This window comes from Lathamus discolor, chromosome 1, assembly GCF_037157495.1.
Source record: "Lathamus discolor isolate bLatDis1 chromosome 1, bLatDis1.hap1, whole genome shotgun sequence".
In the NCBI taxonomy this organism is placed as follows: Eukaryota; Metazoa; Chordata; class Aves; order Psittaciformes; family Psittacidae; genus Lathamus; species Lathamus discolor.
The window spans coordinates 78,303,572-78,330,838 of NC_088884.1; the positions used below are offsets into that span (position 1 = coordinate 78,303,572).

Consider the following 27,267-nt stretch of genomic DNA (forward strand, 5'->3'; position numbering starts at 1 on the left):
GGTGGCTTTGGCAGTCCTGGGGTAACGGTTGGACTTAATGACCTTAGAGGTCTTTTCCAACCTAGCTGATTCTATGATTCCTTTCATATTCAGATAAAAGCCAGCCTCCCCTACTCCCACCTGCGGGGGGCGAGGGAAGGAGGCAGTAAGCTTGAATCACATAACCCGAGAACTGCGCAGAAAGAACAAACCCACGACGTGCCACAGAGCCTCCCGGAGCTCTCCCGCACCCCTCACACCCAAAGCGCACATAAGGGCCGGAAACGCTCCGCTAAGGCCGCGGAGAGGGAGCAGGAGGAGGAACCGCGACCGCCCGGGGTTTAAATGCCCCGCGGGGGGCGGGCCGGCAGCCCGGCTCCGCCCGTTCCCCCCGCCCTCCCCGCCCCGTTCAGCTGACAGCGGGGTCGCTCGCTGTCCACCCGTCGCCGGCGGAGCTGCTGCTCGGTGCCCGCTAGCTGCGGCCTGCGCGCCCCCGCCGGGGATGGAGGGCGGCGCGCCGTGACCGGCCCCCCGGGCGCGTCCCCGCCGCACAGAGCCGCGCTGCCGCAGGGAGCCGCCGCCGCCGCCGCCGGCGGGATGAGCGGGAGCGGCGCCCCGGGGCCCGGCGCGGCTCCTTGCCGCTTCGCCCACTACTTCGTGCTGTGCGGCATCGACGCGGAGAGCGGGCTGGAGCCCGACGAGCTGGCAGGTGAGCAGCAGCGGCGGGGCTCGGCGCGGCTCGGAGGCCTCGCCCGCACCGCTGCGGCTTGGCCGCGGCCCGGCGGGCTTTTGGGATCCGTTGCCTCAAAATGTCTGCCCCCCCCCCGCGGAGGGGCGAGGGGAGAAGGAGGGAGAAAGGGGGTCTCTGAGCCGGCAGGAGCCGCGGGGGGCGAGCAACTTTGAAGGATGAAGCGCCCGCCGGGTGGCCGGGGGAGCATCCCCCGAAGAGCAGCGTTTGCCGGTCGGGCGGCCGCTGGGATGCGCCCTCCCCGCAGGCAGGGCCCCGCGACCCGCCGTTGGCCCTGGTCCCTAATGGTGGAAGGGGAAAGGGAGCTCCCAGCGGTGGGCTGCGACCGGGGCGAGAAGGGTAGCCGGGGTTACGGGATCGAAGGGAGCCGAGTGACCGAGGTTTCTGTTGGGGCAGATGGGTAGTCTTCCCTATTTGCTCTGGAAAAGGGGGAGAATAGGATGTGGGATCTGGGAAGAGCTGAATAAAATAAGAGAATCAAATCTTTAATTATGTTCCTTTATTCACATCTTATGTCTGTTCAGAAAATAGTCTTCCTGCATCCTTCCTACTTCCTCCACCCCTGAAAATGTTACAGAATCTAAGAACAAAATTTCTACTATGGGATCTACACATTAGCCAAAATGTTTATTTTTGGAGGGTTCATGACTGGATGTAAGCTGATTATGTTGGCATAAGGCAGTATTTCTTCCTAAATGTCACTTTTGTTTATATAAAAGGAACTGTTTTAAGTCGTGATTTTACAGAGAACTAGATTGCCTGTAAGCTTAATAACGGGGCTGAATGCATGGGAGCTGAACGTTTCCTCCTTGAGTCAGGAGTCTGAAAGCACGCAAATGCTTACAGTTTGCCATTCCTATGCGCTTGCACTGCAGGCAAACGGGTGAATGTGGCCGAAGCTGAAAGCAGCGTTGCTGTCACGGTGGGCACCTCTGGGGGTGAGATCACATCAGGGTGAGATCTGCTGCTATTGCGTCAGGAAACACCTTGCCTTTTGATTGTGTGAAAGACTTGATGATCTGTATCACTGATCAAGTGTACCCTGGCTGAAGTTCATGTGTTTGTCACCTGTAAAAGAGCACACACTAGAGGTAGCCCATGGATCTCCAAGCTGAAGCATTATCCAAACGTGCTTTAATCTCTGCTTTTACACATGTACTAGTGACTGCAATTGTATGTTTTCAGTTTTACTGCTTTTAGTACCAAAATCCTGCCTCGTGAGCCATCTCCCAGCTGATGGCATACAGGGTTTGGTTTGCATAATATGACCTAGTGGGGTTTCAGCTACTTAAACTTTGAGTCATCTCGAACTCTTCTATCTGAAAATAAACTATTTTTAAAGCAGTGCTGGCTGGCAGGCTGTGCCTTCCCTCATGAGTACCCAGACTTTCAAACTTGGCTTTTGCTATTTCCCAGCGAGATGTGCTGGTGTGTTCTTGGGGAGTGCTGCTCAAGGGCAGCCAGAATGTGGTGGGCTCCTGCCTGGATACAGGACTCATCTTTTATGGTCATTCAGTAGGTTTAGCTGAACTGCTCCAGCAACACTAAAAAGATTTCGAAGCTAAAGGAAGTCTCCCTCTTCATTTTTTGTTAAAGGAAAGACATTTTGGCACATCTGGGATACTCCTATTTATCGAATAGAACACAACTGTGAATAATTTCAAAGAGAAATTACCAGAAGTAGTTGTTTTGGAAGAAAGGGCGGTTCTTTTTATGCCTTCCTCTCTATAGGAAATAACAAGCAGAAATGTCTTTAACTGGCTTAAACTAGGCAAGGTCCAGCAGTATGGCTTGAGCACACAATAATTGTTGAGAGTGCAAATTTGGGAGTCACTCTCAGTACCTAGGAGGGTTGGGATATGATAGAGGAAGAAGTGGAATAGCAGAAATATGATGGGACTTAATATTGACACTGAGCAATGTTATATTTTTAGGGACTCATGACAAGAGTTTTCTGCTATCAGCTGGGAGCACAGCAGTTGGAAATGTTAGAGAAGAACAGGGAGTGCTGTGAGCCACATATATAATGCAGCCATGGAAAAATTAACTCTGGTTTTAGATGTAGCTGAGGGGAGTATTAATGCCACTGTAGGCAGGCAGTAGTGAGATCCCTTCTAGAAATCTGTGTTACGGGTTTCAAAACCCAAGTTACTACAATTGAATTCATTACCAGAATAGGTGGGGAGGAAGATGCTTGAGGAAACAGAAAGTCTATTGTATCACAGAAAACACGGAAATTAAGGCTATTTCTTTCTAAAAGTGCTCTTACAATGTTTTGCAGAAAGAAATGATCCTGTTCTTTCAGTATTAAGTTATGTAGCTGTGATAGCTTTACATCGTGCTCTCCTTGTGCTTAAAGAATTCGTCAAGGTAAGTCACAGCATCAGTGCAGAGTTGCTGTGACTTAAGCCACTGCACAGATCATACCCGATTTAGCAAAAAAGTAATCAAGAACCTGCTTACGTCCACACGTGTGAATCCTTTAGCAGCTGGCATACACGCAGTGCCTTGCTTAAGCCAGGTCTGACCTAATGGAGCTGTGCCAGGGCTGAGCAGAGGAGCATGAGAGGGAATGAGCTGAGCATGAGAGGAGTTCTTCTGCAGGGCCTCTCCTGTGAATGGAGAAGCACAAGTTACAATATCCTGGAGGGATTTTCAGCTTCCAGATGGACTCATGAGTGATGAGCTGAGGCACAGGCACCTCACTGGGGTGCGTGGCGTGCTAAGGAGCTGCCAGCGAGTCAGCTCTGGTGTCATCTGGAGCTCCCTGACCTGCTCCCTCCCTGTGCTGGGGACAGCCCAGGAGCCACCCCTTGTGAAAGCTTTCCATGCCTGATGGCTTAAACACAAAACCTCTTTCCATGCAAACCCTCTGCAGTAAAAACAAAACCAGACAAACTCACAGCAAAAAAAGTCATCTGCTGTGTCAGGCATGAAGTGAACTGTTTCAGTGATGCTCTTGGAGGCAGGGTGAAGAACTGTGTTTTTAATTCTTATTGTAGAGCTGTCAGGTCTATTTACAAACTGAGCCAAGGTTTTAAAGTTGCATTAGGTCTTGACATGCCTTTAGGGAGGAGTGACTTGCTTTATATATAGTTCCTTGTTCCTGTGGATGCTCAGCACTTAAAGTAAATTTGGTAGATGAGGATTTTCCACCATTGTTTTTTAATAGGAAATTGCTCCACAGCTGGCTTCTCAAATGGATTAATTTTGGTTTTTAAGATTAATTAGTTTTGAAAAGTAAAAAGCTGTTTACCTAATTGTTCAACTTGGTACTGCATGCAAGCATGCAGCAAAGTAGTGTGTGGACTATAATACTGTCAAAACACTTGTGGAACCATCAAAAAGCTGTCAGTCAAGGATGGAAGAAAAAAAGTCTCTCTAGGGATGTAGTTTTCTTTCCTCTCTCATGTAAGCACTTAATAGTTAGAGAGGTCAGTAAAGAAAAATGGGGTTTTTGATGTGAAGTATCTTGAAAAGCATGAAAATTTCAGTATTGGGTTTTGTGCCCTGTTGAACTCCACTAACATAGGATGAAGGGAGCTTTTCTCTCATATTCAGGGCTAATGGAAAATACGTTTCAGTTCACTTTCAGCTTCATGCCTACTTCTTCCGGGTAAAGCCATTTTGAGGCTGTATCAGTCTTGGAATTGCATGAGCTTAAATGAACTCGTTATAGTAGATACGTAACATTGCCTTAAACAAAAAGACCTGATTGTTCATGAAATTGTTTCTATTAAATATTTTATCATACTAAATGAACTTTATAAGTGTATGTGCGAGGCATGAGATTTTTCTGGCTGTAGTGGATTTTACATTTTGCTTTGGGAGCATGCTAAATTTTATAGTTTCTTGTTACAGAGTGCCACAAACTACAATGTAGCAAAATCCAGAATATATATGACTCAATTAAGAAGAAAATTAAGTATCTTTTATTGGGGAAATAATTTAGTGCTCTGGAGGAAAGTAGAGAGAGAATTAGGGATGGGAGTTCTGTTCCCAAGTGGAAGGTCTGTTCTGTGCTCCACTGAGGATGCTGTTGCTGGAGCGGTTTGGAAGGCGAGAGGATGCAGTAAGCTGGCATGAGAACTGCGGCCTGAAGGGCCATGTTGGATGGTGCCTTCTCCATCTCAGAACGTGCATGTTGGTTGAGTTGTGGTAGCTCTCTTGCTGTGTGAAATGAAAAGGCTTATAGCTGATTTTTCACACATAAACCATAAAATATTACCTTAACACTCTCTTTACAGTGACAAGACATTCCATTATCTTGTCTGGTAACATATTTTGCATTGTCTAGTTTTAACCATTGCATAATAAATAGTAAGTTCCCCTATCTCATTGTCCTGGTTCAATGTATTCTTTAAAACTGTAGAGAGCTTCATTACTCTACTTTTAAGATCAAATTTATTTTTTCTTTTATTTCTATTCCTTTATGATGAGGAAAGCTGAGAGTTCTTACTGGCCATGCTCATTGGAAATGCTGAGTGTCTTGGGGAAAATAAACACTACTCCTGCCTCATGCTGTTTCCCTAGCAGTATGCAGGTATCGGGTATTAATTTTTCCCCAGTGAAACGCTACTTCAGTTCGTAGTGTTGGAAGCCAAACAGGGCATGCTGCAGTCTGGCTAACTGTGCCTCTTATCTAGAAGGCTCTTATTTTTAGAAAGCTGAAAGACATTTTTGTCCTTGTGTGCTCTTGGCACCTGTGTGCTTGCGCCTTGCAGAGTCTCCCCGCAGCCTGTGCACTTCTCCATTGCGCTTCCTTCGTGCCGAGTCACCCTGCAGTGCCTGGTGGCATTATTACAGAGATACAACTTCTTGTGTAGGTGGCTTTTCTGAAAACAAGTGATTGGGTTTTTTCCTAGTTAACTGGAAATAGACTGAGAAATGTCCCTTCACGAAGGAATTTCTAAGCAGTTGCGGTTCCTGTTCATAACTTAGTTGTAAATGAAAAATGACTACAGGAGTTTCGCTTTTCATTTTTTAAGTACAGTCCAGTGTTGTATAAAGCATTTTTTTAGGCATTATCCAGGTTAAGTAGCCTGGATGCAGGTAAGAGTGGTATAAGTGGAGAAGATGGCTTATACTGTACAGCTTCACGAGACTTAACTTGCCCCTGAGAAGCAGCTGCAGTAGATTGCTGAGCATTTCTGATCGTTACAGGGCTTGTGAGAGGGATGGAACTCAAGCCTTTCTCCTGCTCCCCTTGAGAAGCAGCGCTCAAAGGCACCACTCAATCTTCTGAATTCATGGCTAGAATAAGCAAGTCTTGTGGATGAAGGACTGGATGGAGTAGCTGGCTTATGGAAGTAACTGTTGTAAATTGTCATAATAAACAAGAAAACACTGGCTATACATTTAGGAAACCTGCTTGACAAAAATCTAATATGGGTTAATATTTTGTTCATGTAAAAACACTTAGTTTGCTTAAGTGTTGCATTTCTGGTTAGAGAGCATGGAGGCTTAAGTGCAACCTCAACTCAATGCTGAAATGGAAATAACAGAAACAATGTTTTGTGTCTGCTGTCTTCAGCATCTTTGAAAGTGGTAACATGGATAGTTGCTGTAATGGTTTGTTCTTAAACATGGGGGATTTTGGTTGGTTGGGTTTTTTCTTGCTACTGGGGAAAAATAGAATTCCATTGTAATAGCACACAGATTTATTTTTGTTTACAGATTTCTGAATTATACATTAAAGACAGCTTCTGTAGGAGGATTTCTGCAGCCAAAGGAAACAGTGCTTTCTATAAAGAATTGCCAATATTATTGACAAGTATGATATCCAGTTACAATTACCTTTAATAAGGAGTAACTCTCTTGCCTACTTGGATAACAGAGTATTTGTGGAATTGCTAATGGCTGTGATGTGTTATTATGCTTTAGTAATAGCGCTTTCATTCTCTATATATGCCAGAGAGACACTGGATGTAAATGCTCCCCCAGTCCTGGTGTGACTATTCTGTTATACATTTGCCTTCATCTAATTTTTTTTTTTTTTTACTGTATTCCTTTGAAAATAAGGTATTGATTGGGTTTGGAAAACCATCATTATTCCTATCAATAGCACAGACTCAGTAATGCGAAAGCAAAGAGCATTTCTTGTACTTTTTTTGCCAGGTAAGCTGCTGTTTTAATTTCCACTTAGAAAGACTAAACCCTCTTTCACTCTCAGAGGCAGTTTCACTGTCAGCATCTGTTGTGGTAGCACTGAAGAAGAAGGTGTGACCGCATGAGGGTTGTTTTCTCAGTGAAAATCCTGGTAACTGGCCTGTTAATATTGCAGTCGGTAGCCTTTTTCCTTAACACAGTGTAAGTAGCAGTCATAATGAAAGCGCTGGCAAGCTGAGCTGCTGCTCTCCTTTACAAGAATGACCTAAATCCAACCCTAATCTTGTTCCTGCACATCAGTCTGAAGGCGCAGCTTCCATCCTGATGGCTCAGTGGTGCAGTGACTGGTGAGAGCCCTGGCCCCTGGGACTACAGCTACCTGGCCTCAGGCAAAGAGCGCTAGCAGGCAGACATGTCCATGTCCTGAAGAGTATGGCAGTGCCAGATCAGGATCATTGTGGCTGGGTGTTAGTAGGAAGTGTGAGGAGATACGGTGATTTGAGCCTACGCTGGAGGGGAAAGTCCCTGTTGCTAGCAGAGAGAGTCTCCTGTGTTGATGTCCACCTCTACAGTGGTCCTAACAGTGCTGGAGGATGGTAGCATCTCAGGGAAGGAGATACCCAGCCCCCTGAAAACAGAAGAGCAGAAACTGAATATGTCAGAATTGCTTGTGGCAGTTTATGACTGTAGTATTGATTTCTTTGCTCAGCTGTTTGCCCCTGAAGCCTTTCTGTCCTTGCCAAAGAGATTTCCCAGCGCTGCAGGAGCTGTGCCAGCACCCTGACACCCTGCCCACAGCATTCCTATGCTAGCTTGAAGCTTGCCATAGGGATACCTCAAAAATAATCTGCTTCAGGAGGGGCTGAGATGAATGCAAACCGGCAGGACAAGGGTGTCAGGGCTCTCTTGGCTGCCTTCTTTCACCTCCTAGTCATGCACTAATCAAGTTGTCCTTAATGCCAGCTCGTCCCTAAAACTTTCTGGCAAGTGTACAGCCCGCAAAGCCTTGGCGTGCGCTGACTTTGGACATGTGGCTGGCACCCTGCTCCCTGCTGCAGTTGCTGATGTGTTGTAATGAGGGTTGGAGTCAATGAGAAATGTGAATGAAAGTGGGGGGGGAGGAATCCACTTTGGTCCAGTTAATGCTATGGTGTTTGGACGGTGCTATCTGAGGTCATGTAGGACTGCTTACATATGTGGGAAGAAGATTACAAGTAGATCATTCAGCCATCTCTTGTGCACATGGAGAGGAGCTGAATGTAGCAGTCAATATGTGAACCTACATAAAGTCTGTGAGTGTAAATAACATTATTATTATTATTATTATTATTATTACTTCAGTATCTACCTCTTGACCAGAAAATAATAAATAAAATACGTATGGTGGGAAAACATTCAAATATAATTTGTTTGAATAGCAAATTTCAGTGTGGAAGCAGTAGGCCTTTACGGTGGTATTTTGTTCACATTAGCCATACTGATAATCTCAAAAGTAATTAGTGAAGAAAGGATGATGGGTCATCACAATAAAAGGCACATACTGGGGAGATGACTAATGTGTGACAGACTGCCGGGGTGTCAGATGCTGGCATGGATGGAAGAAGCTTCTGTTACACTACCAGTATGAAAATATAAACAATTTATGTTCCTTGCTTGGAGTCAAGGTAGTTTTACTCAGCTCAGTTCATTATATCTTAGCTGAGAGCTTTCTCATCTTTCCCATTAGGGTGTCCTAGGCTTGATGAAAATGCCTGGCTGGAAACATGAAGCCATGTTCCTTCAAGGTGTGAGGTTTTGCTTCCTCCTTCTTTCTCCACCAACCCAATCAATCCATGAAAAATAATATCAAACCATCCAAACAGATGCTGAAAGAGTGAAAGGGAAAGAGTATTCCCTTGCTAATATGTCTCCATGTAGAGCTGGTTGAAGGACTTTGCTAGATCTCAGTGACCTGCTTTGAGTGATAGCATGAAAGATAACACTTAGTAGAATATAGGACTGGGAGGAGAGGTCTGGTTTTGGTGGATCTGTAGAGAAAAGTTCTCTTGCAAAAGAACAACCTTCGCAATTTCGTACAAAAATGTCACCAGTTCTTGTGTTCAGAGGCAATTTAAAAATGTCAGCCTTGAAGTGTGAGCTCCCCTGCTTCTGCTTGGAGCATGAACTTGGCTTTGCTTTACAGTCATGTTATTCATCAAATTGCAGTAATAATTCTGGGACCTAGTAGCAATTAAAAAATAAAAATAAGCAAAACCCCAAACAAGCTTTATATCAAATGGAGTCAAATCATGCTTTGAAGGGGTGTGAGTGGTAGGTTGCCGAGCATGAAAGCTAGAAGAATCCTTGGTCCAACCCCTTCTTGGTATTCTCTTGTCATGTTAAATACTAACATGTGGAAGGGTAAGGGGGCTTAATCTGAAACACCATTCTATGTAAACAATGACAGGATTAGAAGGAAAGGGAAAAAAAAGCTGAGCTGTCATGGGTGTGTAGAGGCTGTTGCTTTTCATGGGTGACTGAAATTATTTGTATAAATTTGCATTTTCCCCTTAGCATCTATATAAACCTATGCTCATTTCCATGCGTAGCTATTTTCATGTACAAACTGATTGGCATGTGATGTAATGTAGCGTTACCTGTGTTAGCAATAACTATAATTTGAAGGAAAAAGCAACTGTCACCATGGATGCTCCTTACACGGGGCTGTCCAGGTGTAAGAAGTGCTTCCAGTCTCTTGTCACAGAAAGACAAGAGACTGAGCTCCTTGTAATGGAACAATGAAACCAAGCGCTCACTGAACTGGGAATTTCTCAATGAAGTATTGATCTAATGGGTCAAGCAGTTTGCTTTGGATTGACTGACGTTTGGGATGCAGCTGTGGAGCCTGCTGGGAGAGGATACTGCTCTCATGGTTGAAATAGGTATTGCTTACACTGACTTTAGATGTCTGGTGGGTTCTGGACCCCAAGTTCTTGCTGACCTGCAGACCATCTGAAGGTCCAAATCCCTGTTTAGGAGCCTATCCTTCTGTTTTTATTCTGGGTTGCTGCTGAGATTAATCCAGTCAAATGGTGTAAATACCTTCTGCTGGGCCCCCTGGTCTCCCGTGAGATGCTTAGGAAAGAGAACTGGAGTTTATTTTTGAGATTCAAACTATGAAGTATTTGAGCAAAGAATGAAATATACAATTGAGTAAATATTTGGCCTTTCATTGCCGAGGGAGGGGCAGATTTGCTGATTAGTTAGTTATTCGCACAATAGTATTTCTTTATCAGTATTCCCACTGGATATTCTTGTTTGGTTTATGCACTGCAATACTCTGACATGAATTTAAAATTACAAACAATTCTGTGCTTAAAAACAAAGCGTCAGCTCTGTTAGCACAGACTTTCTCTCAGGTGTAATGCTGGCTGGCATGGGGAGAGATGAAAGGCTGATGCATGGTTTATAGAATGGGACCCTTTGCAATGTTGATGTTGTGCTTTCTCACTTTGTTTATTCTTCCAGTATAACTATGTGAAAATATACAGCACCAAGTATGCGGGGAAGAATTCTCACCTTTTATTAAAAGAAACCAAAACCAAACAAACAAAAATCCAAACAAAACATGAAAACCACTCAAAGCCCTAAAATGTTGTGTAATCATACAAAGACGAAATGTCTGGTTGTGACTCACAGTGCTTAAAAACTGCCAGGTGCTTTGTAAAATGACTGATGGTGGATGTATGCTCTGTCACAGAGCTTTGAAAGGGTGTATTCTGCTGTACGTTTTACCTTGTAAACACTTCAGGAACGTCAAGGCCAACAAGAATGGTACTATGGGGCCTTTAATGCACCCGTTTTCAGGTTGTCAGCCTTTGTCTCTAATGACTAGTGTTATGTATCTATTAAGAGAGAGTATTTATGTCTGGAAAACGGGATAGCAGCTATTCAGCATAGATGAATTACATGTTTAGCCTTTTCCCAAGATGATGCTGTTAGAGATAGGTTTGTCTTACTTGGCATTTGCAAATATGTTGAGTCTTTCTGGCTTTAGCGAGTGTGCTAACAGATGTTGTTTGACTCTTAATTCAAGCAGGGATGTGTAGTCTAGTGTTTCTATCTCAAATCAAGGAATGACTAAGAGCTAAAGAATCCTGATATAAGGAATGCTATTAAGTAATCATTTTTTCCTGTGTAAGTATGAACATCTGCATAGAGTGAGGCAGCTGTGGCCTGCTGCTGCACTTAGCAGAAGGGGAACAGTGATGGGAGATGTTAACTTTCATAATAGCAGTTCTGGTTAATAACTTACTGTCATTTCTATGCCTGTGTCTTTGTTTCCTTTCTTCCTAATGCTGCCCGCAGGGTGGTGAGTTGGGAGGGGAAAGAGCAAGCCCTGTTGAAAATTGCTCAGTTTAACACACTGTTAAAGCAACAACAAAAAACCCTCTAGCTTAATGCAGGCTGAACTTCCCATGAAAACTCTGCCTTAATGAGCTCAGACCCCTCAGCCCTGCTTTGTCCCTGTCAGCAGGTGAGAAAGAGCTGAGGTCCCTGCCGTGGATGCCCTGGCTGTGACCCAGGGCTCAGGGCCCTGATTAGTTCAGCTCTTGTGCTTTCGGCAGGAATAAGAATGAGAAAACATCTTGTCTTGGGGCCTGCATGTATTCATGTTCCCTGCCTGCAGGTCTGTGCTGGTGCGGGAGGAGGCATTTGTCCAGGAGCTGGGAGAAGAGGCACAGATTTAGATCTGTCCCAGAGCTGAGAATGATTTGCTTGGAGCAACTATCACAGTGGAGAGTCCAAGATACATCATATTTGATAGTGGTGAAGATCCAAAAATGATTCACAATTCAAAATCTGCCTTGGGTTTCAGTTATTGGTTAGTTTTTTATCAGCACTTCATGCCAATGACTCCTGACTGTGTCCCAGCATTGCTTGTGGTGCACTGGTAGGAAGCTGACGCTAAGGAGGAGACCATCTGTGTTGTTAATACTATAGTGTTATCACACTTGAAACTCAGCTTGTGATTGATAACATGATCACACTAGACCTGTTTCCTTCTTAAAAAAAAAAAAAAAAAAGTCAAAAAACCAATATTCCAAACCAGTCTGTATCCTTATCCGCCAGCTTCTGAGCGCACAGATCAATTTAATCTTGTCAGAGGTGAAATTGTAAAGATAAAGGGTTTTTTTCCGCTAAGTCCCTGCAGCTAGAGCAGAGATCCTAATTAACCTTCCAACAATACAAAGGCTGCAGGGAAAGCAACAGCACTTTATAAAGCAAGAGAGGCCCCTCCACGTGCGTATCCTGGTAGGCTAATTGGCAGCCACGTAGCTGGGATCCAGGCAGAGCGTGTCTTGTCCCATGCCCATCTGGTGGGTTGGGGAAGGAAGGGTAACTCGTGGTGCTGGGGGGAAGGAGGGAAGATCAGAGCTAACAGGCTTGTGTGAGCAAAAGGAGCTACAGATGAGAGGTCCTGATGTCCTGTCATGTAATTCCTAGTGCTTTTCACCCATACCTGTGAAACCATACAACTGTGTTAATGCCATCTTTCTTGGTCTTTCCTTCTCAGTCTAGAAGAGTATTTGTTAGGGGGGCAAATCCTGCTACAGCTCCTACAGTGTGATAGCAGGTGGTGGAAGCAAAGCTACATCTGGTTGTTCACTGGGTCCAAGTCCTTATTTGAAACTGTGGCACACAGCTTAGGAAGCAAGGGAAGGATATAGTAGCTTGGCTATGCTGGTGCTGTTGCATCCAAGAGATGTGCCTGTAAAAAAGCACCTTCCCCCCCTCATCCCTGCCCAAATGCACCAAATGGGAGATACAGCAGCAGAATATGCTGGGGAAGGGTGTTTTTGACTTTTTTGTTCCTCCTTCATCTTTCCCCTTACCACAATTAAAAACAAATCCACTCATCCTCGTGCTTTATTCTTCCTAAAAGGTATTCTGATCTTTCCAATAATATTGTTAAGAACCAACTGTATTCTGATATATTAAAGCACTAATGATGCATAAGGAGTCATAAAACTGTATCCAATGCATTAATTTTTTAGTAACACTAGTAAAAGGCAGTACAAGGGATGGCTAATCACTCTGCATATCTGAGGTGTCTTGGAAGTACATGGCAATATTCATTTGAATCTGGCCACTGAAGCGGCCTAGAAGGAGATGGCATTGCCCTGCAGTGTAGAGGGAGGTTGGCAATCCATACATGATTAATCTGTTGATACCAAAGTGGCATCACTCCATGCTTCCAGCAAGCTTTTAACAGATGAAAGCATTAATGAGCCTCTGGGTAAGTGAGACTATGCTCGGGGGCTATGGGGGGAAATCAGAAAAGGTAAATGTTGCTGACTCAGTTTTTCTTTCTTGTGTTCCCTCTACATATTTTTTTCAAGTATTGTTTAAGTAATTGCATGTTAAAGTAGCAGTAGCAGAGCTGTTCTGTGTGGGTTTGACCGGCTGGGTTATTTAAACCTTTTTTGTTTCCCTGGACTTTCTCTACCTGAAAATATCTTTGGATCTTCAGATACGAAAGAGTGACTCTTGTTTAGTCACTGACAGACTATGCTGAGTCTTAGTGTGTTACAGAGAGACACTGGGGCCAAACCTCCCTCAGGGCTGGCCTAGTGGTCTGCTAAGCCATCTTCTTTTGAGCGGATTCAATTAACTGGCTAGTAAGTGTGTAGAGGTCTCTGAGGGCTGATGATAATTTCCAGAGGGTTTGGAAATTATTCTGGCCTTAAGAGAAACCATTTCAGGAGGCTAGCGTAGCTTTGTCAGGGTTGATTGTCTTCTATTTTCACTTTCTGAATATATTTGATAAGAAAGAGATCGCAGCTAAATTTAAGCAAATTCTTGCATTCAGGACTTAAATTTCTGCCTTCTTTTCTTGCTTACTGATAATGGTCTTGCTAATGCATTTACTTTCTACCCCTAAAATTGTATTATCTGTTTTATTTTGTGGGAGGTCATTGGTTTCACAATATTGTGTAAAACTGAAACCAAATCCTCCTGTCTGCAGCTGCAGTGTTAAATAGAGCATCACTGTCATTTGGTGAGCATGGCTGTCAAAACACTTTGGGCAGAGTGGGTAACATGAACAGTTCTTCTATGCTTAAATATTTATAGAAGAAAATGCAAACTCAGAATGCTGCCAGCAGACAGACCTACTGCTTAAATATATTGTTGTGCTGGTGAGGGCACGAATCTTTGTGCTGGAGCTTTAGGAAGAAGATAGTGAGTTGCCTCTTCTTGCGCATCGGCTCAACGGTGTATTTTTTCTTATTTTACATAGATATGTATGTGCAGAAAAGGAACTGAGAGTTTGAAACTTCAGAAGATAAAGGAAAATATATCTATATTTTACATAGATATGTATGTGCAGAAAAGGAACTGAGAGTTTGAAACTTCAGAAGATAAACAATAGCTCTACACGCAAGTGGTTTGCCTGCCAGCTCTCCCAAAACAGACTGTTCTCTTTGCCCTCTGGTCTTCTGCTACAACAGCAAAAGCTTTGCACAAACCCTCTCTTGCATGCCTGGCCTTACGGGCCAGCATGTCTTTATTTCAGGTCCTCTGGTGCAAACAGGTGGTGAACTGCAAGTGATGAGATACTGAGGAGAAAACCATGTAATTAAATCTGGCACTGTAGTATAGTAAATCTCCTTGGTATTCTTTTTTCTTTCTTATTCTTTTCTTATTCTTTCTAGCTTCCTAGAGGCCTTTGGAGCAATACACAATGGCCGTGATTAATGACTATTGTATTGTCTTAAATAATAAGCTTGAGCCTTCAGATAGGTGACATAATTTAGCCTTAATGGGCGTCAGCTTCATGTGTTTGATCTCAATGCTTTGAATTTCAGTGTCGTTGTTGCCATGTCCTTGAGAGATTGTTTCATGCCGAAGAAAACAGTAAAGGGGGATGGGAGGCAATTTCTGTGAGAGTGTGAAGAATCCAACCAGTCTGTTGCTCTGAGGACATTGACTTTCTTGTTGAATCTCATTTTTAAATATGCATGATAAAAGCAGTTGGATTGTTCATAAACTGGACCCTTTCTTATTCAGAGGGATTTTGTCTTTGACAGAAGTATTCCTTGCTGGGAGGTGTCTGCTGACAGTACCAGTGATGGGTGTTTCCTTTTGTGTGTCAAGATGCACCAAATACCCATAGCCAGGAAAAGGCTTTTCAATCCTTTCCACACCATCACCCCATCCATCACCTCCTCAGCAGGCTTCTCTGTTGTTTGCTTCCTTGACTGAAGGCATCAGCTCTTTGATATGAGCTCCTCTTTCTTCACGTTTCTCTTTCCATTGCTTGGGTTCAGCTGACGCAGGAGGAAAAAAACCATCTTACTGCCTTCCCTGCAGCTACCTGTGAAGAGCTTTCCCTGTCTGTGCTGCCTATCTGCACAGCACTTCAGCAGAGCTGCGAAGGGGGGGCTGAGAAACTACAAAGCATATCAGACCTAATTATTCAGCTAGCATAAGGGCCTTTCTTTCCTGCTCGGGATATGCGCTCTTGACTGTGTGGGTAGTTTGACTGACACAGTGTGCTGATTTCAAAGCCGTTGCACACCACTGCATAAACGCTTCAAACCCAAATCCATCCCCCTTTAGGCAGCCTGGCCCAAAGGGGCAGCCCTAACGGCAGGGTTTGGTAGGGCTCGTAAGTGGAGGGTCAGCGCAGATTCTCCCCCTTGTCATTATTTTTGTGAGGTTGGGGGGGAAAGGGATTTAAAATCCCTCACCCCTTTCCTCTTAATTCTGACTCATTTTGTATGGTTTTGCATTGTAGTAGAAAGAAACATAATGGATTCGTTAGGGTCAGTGCTTCACAATGTGACGGTTGACTTTGATGGGCAATAGGGCCTAGTTTGCCACTCCAGACAAAGGATTTGTAGGTCTTGCAGGCTGCCATCTGTTTCTAAAAGCAAGTTTTTGTGGCAAAGGGATGCAGCTTGCATGCTGAAAAAGTTGGTATTTTTCTGAGAATTGCCGAGTCTTTGTATTTGAGTTTTTTATTTCAAAACCAAGCACAGTTTATTAATAACAGGACTCCCTTTGTGCTCTCCCTCAGGCAAGCTGGACATCCAAATAACATTAATGATGGATTGATGTCTTGTAAAATACTTGTATTTTAGAACACATGTTCTCATCCCCTGAGTGTGTTCTACTCTCCAGCCCCCACCCAAGCTCTCTGAAATGTGGTGTCTGGCTGCATTCAGGTTGTTTGCATTTTGATTGTGCTACATAAGCATATAAGGCACAGATTGGAGGAAAAATCATGTTCAGCCTTTGTTTGCCTTTTCACTTGTGCTGAAGCCTTGTCTTGTGCTCTCTTAAAAACAACAGAAAAAAACAGCTGATCATACTCTGCCCCTATAATCCAGACTAGAAACTCCTACTTTTCTGCAGTGATTCCACTGCAGAATCTCTTAAATAAAGTGGCCAGCCAACCTGTAGGGCTTAGACACGCTGACAGGTACGATCTACTTGCGTGCCATGCGTTAACCTGACTGTTAATGGATTGTTTCTATGTATAACTCCTAGAGGTAGAACAGAGCTGCACAATCCAGGTCTGGAGGGCAGGGAAACATCCTGCTGCAGGATTTAGCAAAAGTAATGAGTAAAGCCTCTGTGGTTTTTTTCTTTCCAGCTGGGGATGTACAGTACAGCCAGCACTGATAAAGAGGTCCTGGATTGCAATCCTGTCCTGACAGGTTTATTTATACAATCATTGTCCTGATGCAATATGGGGGGGAGGAGGGGAGTGTTAATCCAGTCCTTCCTAACACTCTTGTGCATTTTTCCTGTTTTATTATGGGGAGTGACCAGTGTGGCTGTGCAGGTACACAGATACACCACTGAATGCAGGACTGGAAGCGCAGTGCTCCCTTGTTGTGGCAAGTGAGCTAATATGCTACTGATGAATATCACATTAAGAGTGTGGTGGCTGCCAAAAGAAACTGGCCCCCAGACACAATAGCCTACATACTGTGCCAGAAGGGCCTGCCTCCATAGCCATTCCATGCATCTCGGCATCCTCCTGCAAACCAGCATTTGCCACTGACACTTGTTCTTTGTTCCTGGCGGTTGCCAGCCACCAGCAGAAAGCTGGCAAGCCACGTGGGGACTCGTGCTCCCATTGTTGGAGTCCTGCATTTCTGGCTGTTCCTGGAATTAACCTTTTCTCCAAACTCACTCTCAGCCCTGGCAAGTAGCATGGGGCTGGGGGTAGGGTGGGTGCTGCCAGCTTGCCTGCACTGCCTGCCAGGGGGAGATGGAAATGCAGCCATCAGCTGGCAAGCAGCACAACCAGCTCTGATTCCCTGTGCTGGATTTCCTCACTGCTTGAGCAAAAAGGCTTTTCTATGTGTGCAGCTGTGAAGAGAGGAAGATTTTTTCTTTTTTCTTTTTTCTTTTTTTTTTTTTTCTTTTTAGGGAATTAAATGACTAAAATGACTGCCTTTGATGTGGTGGCCTGGTTTTGTACCAAGCTTTCTGCCAGATTTTCCTCCTAATCCTGTTAATGCCTCCTGCCGAGCAGCCGCTGACTGCTTGTGGAAACCATGCCAGTGGTGCAGCTTTGCCTGGATCAACTCTTCACAGCCTCCACATTTATTCCTCATCGGTGGCACTCTTCAGGTTTCATCTTGAGAGGTGAAGAGAGCACCTATATTCCTCAGAGATCCTATGATCAAGCAGGTCAGGACTATATTTGTGCTGCAGGTGGTGTAGAACACCTGTGTTGGAGGGAAGGCCACTTCCAGCACAAGTCCCTTGCTCAGAAGTCTTGCTTCTGAGGAGTTGAGGTCTTCAAGGTCCAAAGGGTGGTACAACAAGACTGGAAAACACTCCAAATAAATACATGAGGCCCAGAGAATTAGCATTCCTGAGAATTAAGTTAGATGAGGGTGTACCCAGCTCTTACATAAAGACCAGAACTGATACAAAATAGGCAGTCTGATCACAGGCTGCTTCTACTAATACTGGCTTCTAGGTACTCCGCCTGGCCCTTTTGTGGGGTTCAAATGTTTTGCCAAGGAAGGGCTTGTCAAGTCCTGCCATGTAATCTAGCCGTCTAATATGCTAGGTAGCTGATGCTGGTGATTTTCTTTGGAGACATGTGATGGTTCAGCTATCAAATGTATGCCTCAGGAGTGAGCCCATCCGGCTTACCATAACTCCTTTCAAAGAACAGAAAAACTTCATGTCCGCTTTTAGGTGCAATAGTGCCACAGTGTCAAGTCCTAACACCTATATGGCATCCTTAGAAATATGTTTGAGAAAACCCAATGTTTTCATGAAGTTTCACTTTATACCAAAGCTGAGAATCTCTTGCCTTTCTTCCCTCAAAGCGCAGGGTGACACCACAAGCTTCACAGAAGTGTCTTCACCAGCTTAAGGATTAAAACTGAAAGGGTTTGGTTTAATTTTTGTAAGGGGATGCAGTAGTCAATGGTGGTGCATCAAGTACTTCTAGGTGGTTATAAATGTATTTTAAATGAGTGTTGAGTTTAAGAAGCCAACATGCTCTTTATGGTCCATTTGTGGTCTCCAGCCTTCTGGCAACATGAATATATACTGCTCCTCGGTAGCTGCTGCAGTTGCTGCAGTGGTAGCTGTATGATCCTCTGTATCTCCTCTTTTTGTGTGGGCTTTGTGTCTTCTACATTTAAAAAGGTGAAGAGTAGAGGAGAGGTAAAATATTTAAGAGTGGGGACAAAAATGATGGAAACATCATTCATAGAAATAGCAGATGGTTTAGTTGGCTTAGCCAAAGTAGATTTGGCCCTATTAGAGGAGAACTTTTCTGCTGTACTTAATTGAATTTGCCAAGCTGGAACAAGCCCTGGCATAGCAGTTTCAACCCCTGCCTTTGCTAGTCAGCAGGATTCAGATCTGTGGGAAGGTGATGAAAACTGCTTAGCAAAATGCCGTGTGAACTGGAGAGTCAGCACTGAAATGCCTTCTTGACCTGGTGTTGATGGTGGGTCATTTCCTTCTCCTGAGTCAGGTTGGGACATTTGGGCACGTGTCCAGCGCACAAGCGCGTCGCGTACCTTGGGCAGTGTGCGTTGCCACTGCAGGGATTTTCTTCCTTGTGGAGGACTATGTATGTGCTTGGCACTACCCTGGCAGGTGCCTGCACAAGCTGTGCTCTGGAGAATGCATCTGATCAAGCCTTTACGGAGATGGAACACTGAAATTACTTAGGAGCTGTGAGAGGAAGCCAAGATTCCTATATCCCATTACATAGGAGCGTTATTTGTCTCTGGAAGCATATGGGTATAGTAGAGGAGTCTAAATTCTAAATTTTAATCCTAGTGTCATTTTAATTTTAGGAGGCATTGACTGTAGGTCCCAAGGAGCTTTATGTTCTGTCTTTCCTGCAGTCTACTGGAAAAAATGTGTTATTTGTACATGTCAATGGAAGCATTGGCTGTGAAAGCTGCAGACATTTACACATACAGTTGTATGGTTCTGAACCAGCTCAGTGCTGAGTAGTTTCAGCCTGCCTACTGGGATGGCAGGGAACTAATATCCTACCAAATTAGTTGTTACTTTAATTGGGAAGGGGAGGAACAGTGAACAAATGAATGCCTTCCATTTGAGTTCATTTGGAGCTGTGGACTTAGGAGCTGTTTTTGTTTGATAAACCTGATAAACCTCATCTGCTGTAACAGTGATTTCAATTGGAGGAAGATAAATTGAGGTGGAGAAGGAAACTGGAGGGTGCAGGCTCAAGCCTGAGCAGGAAGGTTGTTTTAATAACCTTGTAAAATGCATGGTGCTTCAGTTTGGGATGAATGCCAACTTTTCAAAGTTTTTAAGGTAAAAAGGAAGAGAGCTCAAGTTATTTAGATATATTTTAGTATGACATTTGAATATACTTGAGATGCCTCTGAGAAGCAAGCCAAGTTTCAACCAACAGAGCAAGACAGAAGGCTGTGTAAATTCCTTGTGGAAACAGGCAGGCTCTCTGCTGGGTTGTGTTCTTAGTCCTAGAATGAGAGCTTTCTGTTTGTGCTATCCAAAATAGCGATTAGTCAGATGTGCTGACAAAAAGGAGGAATTTAATGCATTCAGGGGAAGAGTGATGTAGTTCATCTGTGGGCATGGGTGTGCCTGTGTGGGTGTGTGAGATTCCTGCCATGGATTAAGTGAGATGGTTTATGCTCCTGTTGGACCCAGAGGAAATGGCTTTAAGTGCAATGAATAATGTTTGGAGGGCTGAAGAATAGAAGGCAATGAACACAAGTCTCTGTAACTTAAGGTTATCTTTTAGCTTTGTTTTTTGTTTGGTGCACCACATTAAAATAGCTTAATTTAAAGCTTGTGGTTAAAAAGTACACTAAAACTGGAATACAGGCTGCTCTTTGGAAAAGCAAACTTGTGGAAATTTGTAAAGGAGAAGACTGTAGCCTGAGAAACAGGTAAAACCAACAAGAGACCTGATAGCTTTTCCAGGTTACAAGGGAAAAAGATTATCAAACAGAAGAGTGATGACTTGGTGATCCTGTAAGTCAAATAATTTTGCAACACTGTCAAAAAACCTTAAAGCAAATATGCACAATGCCTGGGCGGCTGAATGATGTTAGCTGTTCTTTCTCTAGATCAGTGGGGAAGTGTGTGTGCACATACAGATAGATGCACGTGCAGATCTGGTTCCTCCCTTCCATCACAGCTGAAAGGATACCAGGTAGCCTAGGTTGTTAGAAAATGGAGTTTCTACAGGCTCACAACTCTCTGTGACCCTTTCCCCCTCACTAGATGAGAATTCAGCTGCATTTTCTGGTAGTACTAAATGAGAGACAATGACCTTAGGGGCCAATGGGTACAGCTTCAAGAAGAATCATGAAAACCTAATGGCTTCTGGTATGTGTGTTTTCAGCACCATACCTATATAATAATTCTTTGCATGGGGTGTTCAGTCAGTGATATGAGCAAAGAAGCCTTTTTCATTTGGTGCCAGCTCCCTTGCAGATGAAGAACATGCAGTGCCTTTTCTTTTTTTTGTGGCATATGACAACTGATTCTGATGATTGGTCACGAGCCTCATTATTCCAGGAATCCTATTACTCCACCAGGAGTGGTTGCCTAAATTTCTTCAAACTTTTCACTAATGTAATGTAGAAATTTTGATACCTTCTTCCCTCATTTCACTAACAGAAAGTTGTGGAAGCATAAACCAAGAAATCAGTCTTTGGGGGGTTTTGTTTTGTTGTGGTTTGTTGTTTTGGGGTTTTGTTGGTTGATTGGGTTTTTTGTCTGTGGGTTTGGGGGTTTTTTTGGTGTGTGCATGTGTGCGTTCATGAGAAGTCAAGATTATGTTCTTAACTTCCTTAGGGCTCTGAATATAAAAACTGTATTTCAGAATCTGTGAGGTAAGAAGTAAAAAGACATAAATGGGAGTGATTTTGATAAATGTTTCTAAGAGGATTTGTTGAGATAAGTGATGTATAGGGGTTACCCCACATATGTGCATATACTTGTACTACAAGATGTTAAACCTCTGACAGACCAAATCACTGTATTTCTCAAGTGGGTACAGCATTTACATTTTTCGTGCCATATGGCTCTGATGCAGAGTCATTTACAACAAGCTTGTCCAGAAGGCTTAGTTTGTGCTGTGAAAGCACAAGCTCGGTTATATCCGCATTCACTATAATGTTCAGTGATGTTAGAAACAACTAATGGCTGACAGCTGTCATTTTTCATTCCTTTTGAAGCTAGCAGGCAACATGTCATCAACCGAGATGGTGCTTTTCAGGGCTCTGGGTTCTTTGTGCAGGTACCACATAGTTCTGCAGGGTGATGGGTGGCTTGTGAAATAGGCTGCAAAAGCTGTCCAGTTATTGGAGCAGTGAGTGCAGACCAAGTTAGCTGTTTTGGTGCAGGGGTGATGATTGCTGCAGCACTGGCAAAGCAATGATTGGAAGAAGAGGTGGGTTGCAACTGTTCATGAGGATTTTTAGGAAGATGTGTGGCTTGATCAGGACTGGCCTGCCTGGTGACAACTGCACAAAAATCCTTAGCTGAACTACTGTGCTTAAGGTCTTGTGGTGAGATCATGGAACAGACTTTGACAGTTTTCAAAGGCTTCAGTCCATTCCCTAATATCTGAAATTCTTTCCCTCAAAACCAATTTTCAAAACAAATTTTCTTCAATCTTTGACTCTTTTATTGGAGTATTAACAAAAAGGAGAGGGTTATCTGAGGGCTTTTGTTTGCAAGAGGGAGTGTTGCAGAAGAGGCCTCAGGGGACTTGCTCTGACGGAAGTAGATACCCTTCAAAAGAGTCCTCTGCTCTGCAAGCTTTGTCTTTCTCCACAATACATAATATGTCTAGTAGGAAAAAGGTCTTGCAACTCTCTGACTTCTGTCTTACCTTGTTAAACCGCCAAAGAAAAGTAGTTTCCTTTTTGAAAGGTATGGATTTAATGAAGACGACTGGTCGTAGTTGTTGCAATATGTTGTATTATGAGGTTACATTTAGTTGGAAGGCTGACTTAAAAGCTAGGTTGTCTCATTTAGGCAAGCGTACATGTTGATTGAGTAGCTTGAGCTGCAGATGCTGTTCCATGCTGTGTATCAATGTCTGCCTAGATCACCAAAGGGTCAACCTAATGCTAAAGAGGATTCAGAGTTCTTCCTATTAGCCACTAATGGCGTGTAACTCATGTAGCAATTCGTTTCTTGGTCATCCCTAGGGTCCATCTTGTCTAATAGCTGGTATGTGCTGTTGCTATGGTGTATGATTTATCAACAGTGTTAGAAAGTAACTCTCCCTAACGGGGCACATCTTCATGGTTACCCTTTGGAAAGCTTGATTTACATACTGAAATAGCAGGGGGCTTGTATGCATGCACGTGCATCCTTCAGCTGAGCCCAGCATGCTGTGGTGGGCAGACATGAAAAATGGCCAGTCAGCTTTTCATCCTACATTGATATCAAAGGGAGGTTTTGTTTTGCTGTCTCCTGCGTACCCTAGAGCTCTTCTTCTCATGCGCATCCCCAGCCTGTGAAATAGTTCAGGTGACGTCCAGTTTGTTTGATGGATAGGGTTTAACCCCACCCCTGTATTACATTTCTATTACAACTTCTAACCTTATTTTGGGAAGTCACTTAGTTCAGGGGGGAAAACATAGCTTGTTGAGACATGATATTTTTGGAAGCGAGAGAGAGGAGGATGTAGCTATTTGGATTGCTTCCTTGAGGCTGCCAGATTGTCTGCACTAGTAGAGTCTTCAGAAAGCCAGATCTGGCATTTCTGAAGAATATGCTTACTGCTCTTTTACACAATTTTAGGAAACTGTTCCAGCTCAGGGAGGTGCCGGGCCCCTCCAGTAGTCTAAGAGACTGCAGCAGCAGTGTGTGCATTGCCCCTGAGAGGGAGCTGGTGCACCCTTGCTGTTCTGGGAACCCCTCTCAAATGGCCCAGCAGTCTCTCAGTGCATGGTTACTCATGCTCAACAAGCTATGGTCCTTTAAACAGAAGCAAGAACATGAAGAAATAAAATATGAAGCAGGTTGAAGTTCAGTGTCATCTCTGCGTTAATCAGAACTGCCCTGCTATTTATCGCAAAATCAGTTGAAACAAAATAATGGATTCATCAATATGGATTTCATTCATTTGCAAATGATTCCATCAATATTTTGCTCTTTGATGTATTCATTTTATCCAGTTTGTTATGTAGCTATTATATCTCACCAGACATTCTCAGCCCTCCATAGGAGGCAACTTGCTATGGCAAGAGTCAGTTTATCAGTGTATTTGCTCACCACAGGTCTGCCAATGAAGTATACAGGTAGTTGTTTACAGGCCTGCAGTTTGGACTTGCCTATAGAAGATTCCTGCGAAAGCCCCCAGAATCCTTCTAGGAAGAGCAAAAGAGAGCTTCTAGGTCCCTTTTTAATGTGGTTTTATGTTGTGTTTGGCTGAGTGTTCAGCAGATCTGCACCTCTGTGAACCTGGCAAGCAGTGGCATGGGCTGACAGAAGAGATTTGGGGGTGCTCCCCTCCAGAGTCCTGCACTCAGGCTACATTTTCTTTCCTGCCATTCCTTTCTTCCCCCTTCCTTTCTAGGCAGTATCCCTGAGCTGTCCCTTAAGAGGAGCAGTGATACTAAAACCTTGTTTTCTGATGAGAATTGCTGTGTGGTCTCTGTGGGATCAAGGAAGAAGAAAGTCCTCTGGCCAAAACTCTCCTCACAGATGGGATATTAAGTACTTTGGCTATTTAAGGAAAGCTAAATGTCCTACTGGTTTGGTGGTTGCCTACAAAAAAATCTGACATGGAAGAAAAGTAGGAGGGGAAACTCTTTGAAATGGTGTGGGCACCTGGCATGGGTAGGACTGGATGCTGTGCAACTTCTGAATAGCTGCTCCTAGGCTAATCATTGTTGATGACATTACATATCCTTGCAATGTAACATATAAGTTGATGTATCTTTTCAGTGTCATCCTGTAGTTCATATTCCAAGGTTTTACCACAGCTTTGGTTTACAAGGTCATATTGCAAGGCCAGTATAAGCTCTAAGGGGCTGTGTGAGGGAGTGCATTCTCCTAGGGCAGAACATGGGTCACTGCTTTGCTGTGTGTTGGAGAACTGCAGAACCTGGCTGAATAAAAAGCTTTTGCAGGTTGCATAAACTATTTGGTACAGCATGGCACAAGGTAATGCACATGGTGAAATATTAATGTAGAACTTAAAAATCTTGCTTTAAAAGCTTGTTAAACTTTGATTACAACAAGCATGGTTTAGACACCTCATTAAAGGGTTAGAAGTTGATGTTCAATGTGTGAGTTCAAGCAGAAGATGATTATCCTGAAATATGCATGCAAACAGGATTTCCCCTGCCCTTCTCCTTCAAAATAGTAGGGAGGAAGCATCAGAAAGTAAAGTATGACATTAGCAGTGCCAGCTTCAGAAATCTGTGTGGATTTAAGTCACTAGGTTCATATTCATAAAACAGCTTGCCCCAGGAAGTAGAAAGCAATTGTTCATCACTTCTCCTTAATGGGGCCCATAAATCTTTCTGACCCTATGAAAGCTGCAGAGCACAAAGGAACTTTGATTCTCTAACGCAGTTACAAGGCTCAGCATGCAATTGAGGAAGTCCCTGTCCACAGTCCCAGGATTGTGCCTGTATTTTATCCAGCTTTTGTCCCTGTATTTCCTCCAGCTGAGGACTGGTCACATATTTCACCTGACATTAAGGTCATCCCAGTCAGATGAGTGATATCACCAGGGACCTATGAAGTTATAGGCACCCTACAGGTCTTGTGTGTGGTAATTTTACAAGCTTCTTGGCTTAGCCAGGAATGACATCTTTCCCTTACTAAAGTGTTGTCAGTGGCATGGCACAATTTAAAGTAATGCATAATTCTTAATGTAGGCTCTGAAGGACTGTATGTAGTGATTGATTTGGCAATGCTTTGGAGCACCCCATTTGTAGCTAGCTGGTGCATGTCTCCAATGTGGATAACTCAGGCACTACTGCATACATCTCTAAGAGGGTCTTTTATTCTTAGCTGTTGCAGTTATGGTTTAGTGTTTCTGTAAAACTGGTAGTTCTTTTAATTTGATCCTTTATTTAAAAATAATAAATACTTTAATATATATATATATTCCTAGCATATTGCAGGGATGACTATTACAAAGCAGTAAAGAGCCTCAGGCTCTTCAGATGCAAGCTTCTCTCACTGCAATAGTTGCCTTGGTGTAAATTATAAATGCAGTCATGTTGAATAGCAGTGTATTATTGGACTGTAGCATGTGGGGAGGAGAGAATGGGAGGGAGTGGTATTCTCCTGAGAGGAAGTTGTTGGCTACGTGTTTGGAAAACCCTGCAATTACCCCTTTGTAAGGCACCTTTTGGTAAGGTAGCTATGGGAACCTTCTTTCAAAAAGAGGTAATTGAGTATTTTTTGTCATCCTACATTTCAGGTTGGTTTTTGCATATTTCATTCTTCCCTTCCTTTCTTCTGTGTCCTAACAGTTTTCTTTTGCCAGTTTGGGGTCTTTAAATGCTAGTGTCTCTCTTCTATTGTTATTTTTTTGAATTGGTGCACATTAAAATCTTTTCTTCCTTTAAATAAAAGTGGCCGCTCTTCAGAAATTTGAAACTCCTGCCTGTGAAACCAGAGACCTTTTCCCTCAACTGTTTAACACTGGTGCTGCTTGCTTCCTTTTCCTCATATCTTCCCCCTCCTCCAGGTGTCTTTGTAACAGAAGACACTGAAACCATCTCAGAGGTATCTCTAGCCTACCATGCAATGCACTGGAGCTTGTGGAGACTTTTATATTGTAATTAACTTGTACATGTTTAACATGAAAATTTTATATGTGAATCTGAATGTAGCATCATTTACCATCAGTAAATAAAACAAGGACAGGGCTTTGCAATAATGATGTGACTTGTTAGTCAAAAGAAATGTGAAAATCCGAAACAGGTGTCCGAAATCCTTTTGTGGCATACATAAATAGATTCAGCTGCACAGGTGCAGTGAACAACAAAGAGACAGGAAATAGAAAACTTTGATTTCTCTCTTAAAATAAACCCAAATTAGCAACAAGCACAGCTTGTGGTGTCTATTTCTAGCCAATATAAACCTTCTTGGTAGACCACCTGTAGTCTCCTCCTGACAGCAGTCCAGCAGTAAAGGCTGCTGGCTCTGGGTTGGATGTGAAGAGCGTGAAGCCTACATTTTATTTGGTTTCTCTAATGCTACAAAGATCCTAATTCTGAACCTCTGGTTAAAGCTCTGAGCCAATTAGAGGTGACCAACATTACACAGAGCATAAAAATACTGGGGGTTTTCCACATTACTTACCGCATCAGCTGTACTTTTGTAGGGACTGGTGCTGTCTCAAGCACTCCTGAAAATCTTGATTACTGCAGGCAAATCAGAGAGTGGCCTGTGGGGACAAAGCCTCAGCATTAGCTAAAAGTGGATGTGTGTAAGACAGACGGGAGAGCGTGTTTGAGCAGTAATGATAGATAGAAAATCATAAATAGGCAGTGAAATGATAATGATTTAAAGTTATGAGAAAAAGGATATGGATATGTCTGATCCATGCTAAATGCTTGATAAGTATTTAAGGCAGCTTGGAGAACAGAGTATTCATCTCTTCCTGCCTCCTCCCCAGCTGGAGCCCACTGAGCAGGGACACGAATGAGAAATTAAGTAGCAAATCCTGTTCCCTAAAATGTATGTAGATGGTTACTGAAACTGCATTTTATATTCTGCTTCATCTCTGATGTGGCCTCGCAGAGATCCCTCAATTTTTGTAACTGCTTGGAATATTTCAACACCCCTTCTGAATTAAAGCAGCAAAGTGTACAGATAAGACTATTTATAATTTTATATATATTTCTAAATATATTATTTATGAAGTGTGCCAAAAGATTATTTACTTTTTCTTTAGGTTGTGGCCA

The 27,267-nt window shown here is 43.4% G+C and overlaps 1 protein-coding gene across 3 annotated transcripts in view; it reads left to right on the forward strand.

The window, feature by feature from the left end:
- The first annotated feature begins 397 nt into the window (after positions 1 to 397).
- DENND5B (DENN domain containing 5B) overlaps positions 398 to 27,267 on the forward strand; it is a 119,521-nt gene continuing 92,651 nt past the window's right edge. For all 3 annotated transcript variants that reach the window (XM_065681873.1, XM_065681859.1, XM_065681867.1), the window contains exon 1: positions 398 to 688. In XM_065681873.1, the coding sequence (XP_065537945.1) occupies positions 577 to 688 (112 nt within the window). In that variant the 5' untranslated portion in view covers positions 398 to 576. The remainder of the gene's footprint in view (positions 689 to 27,267) is intronic.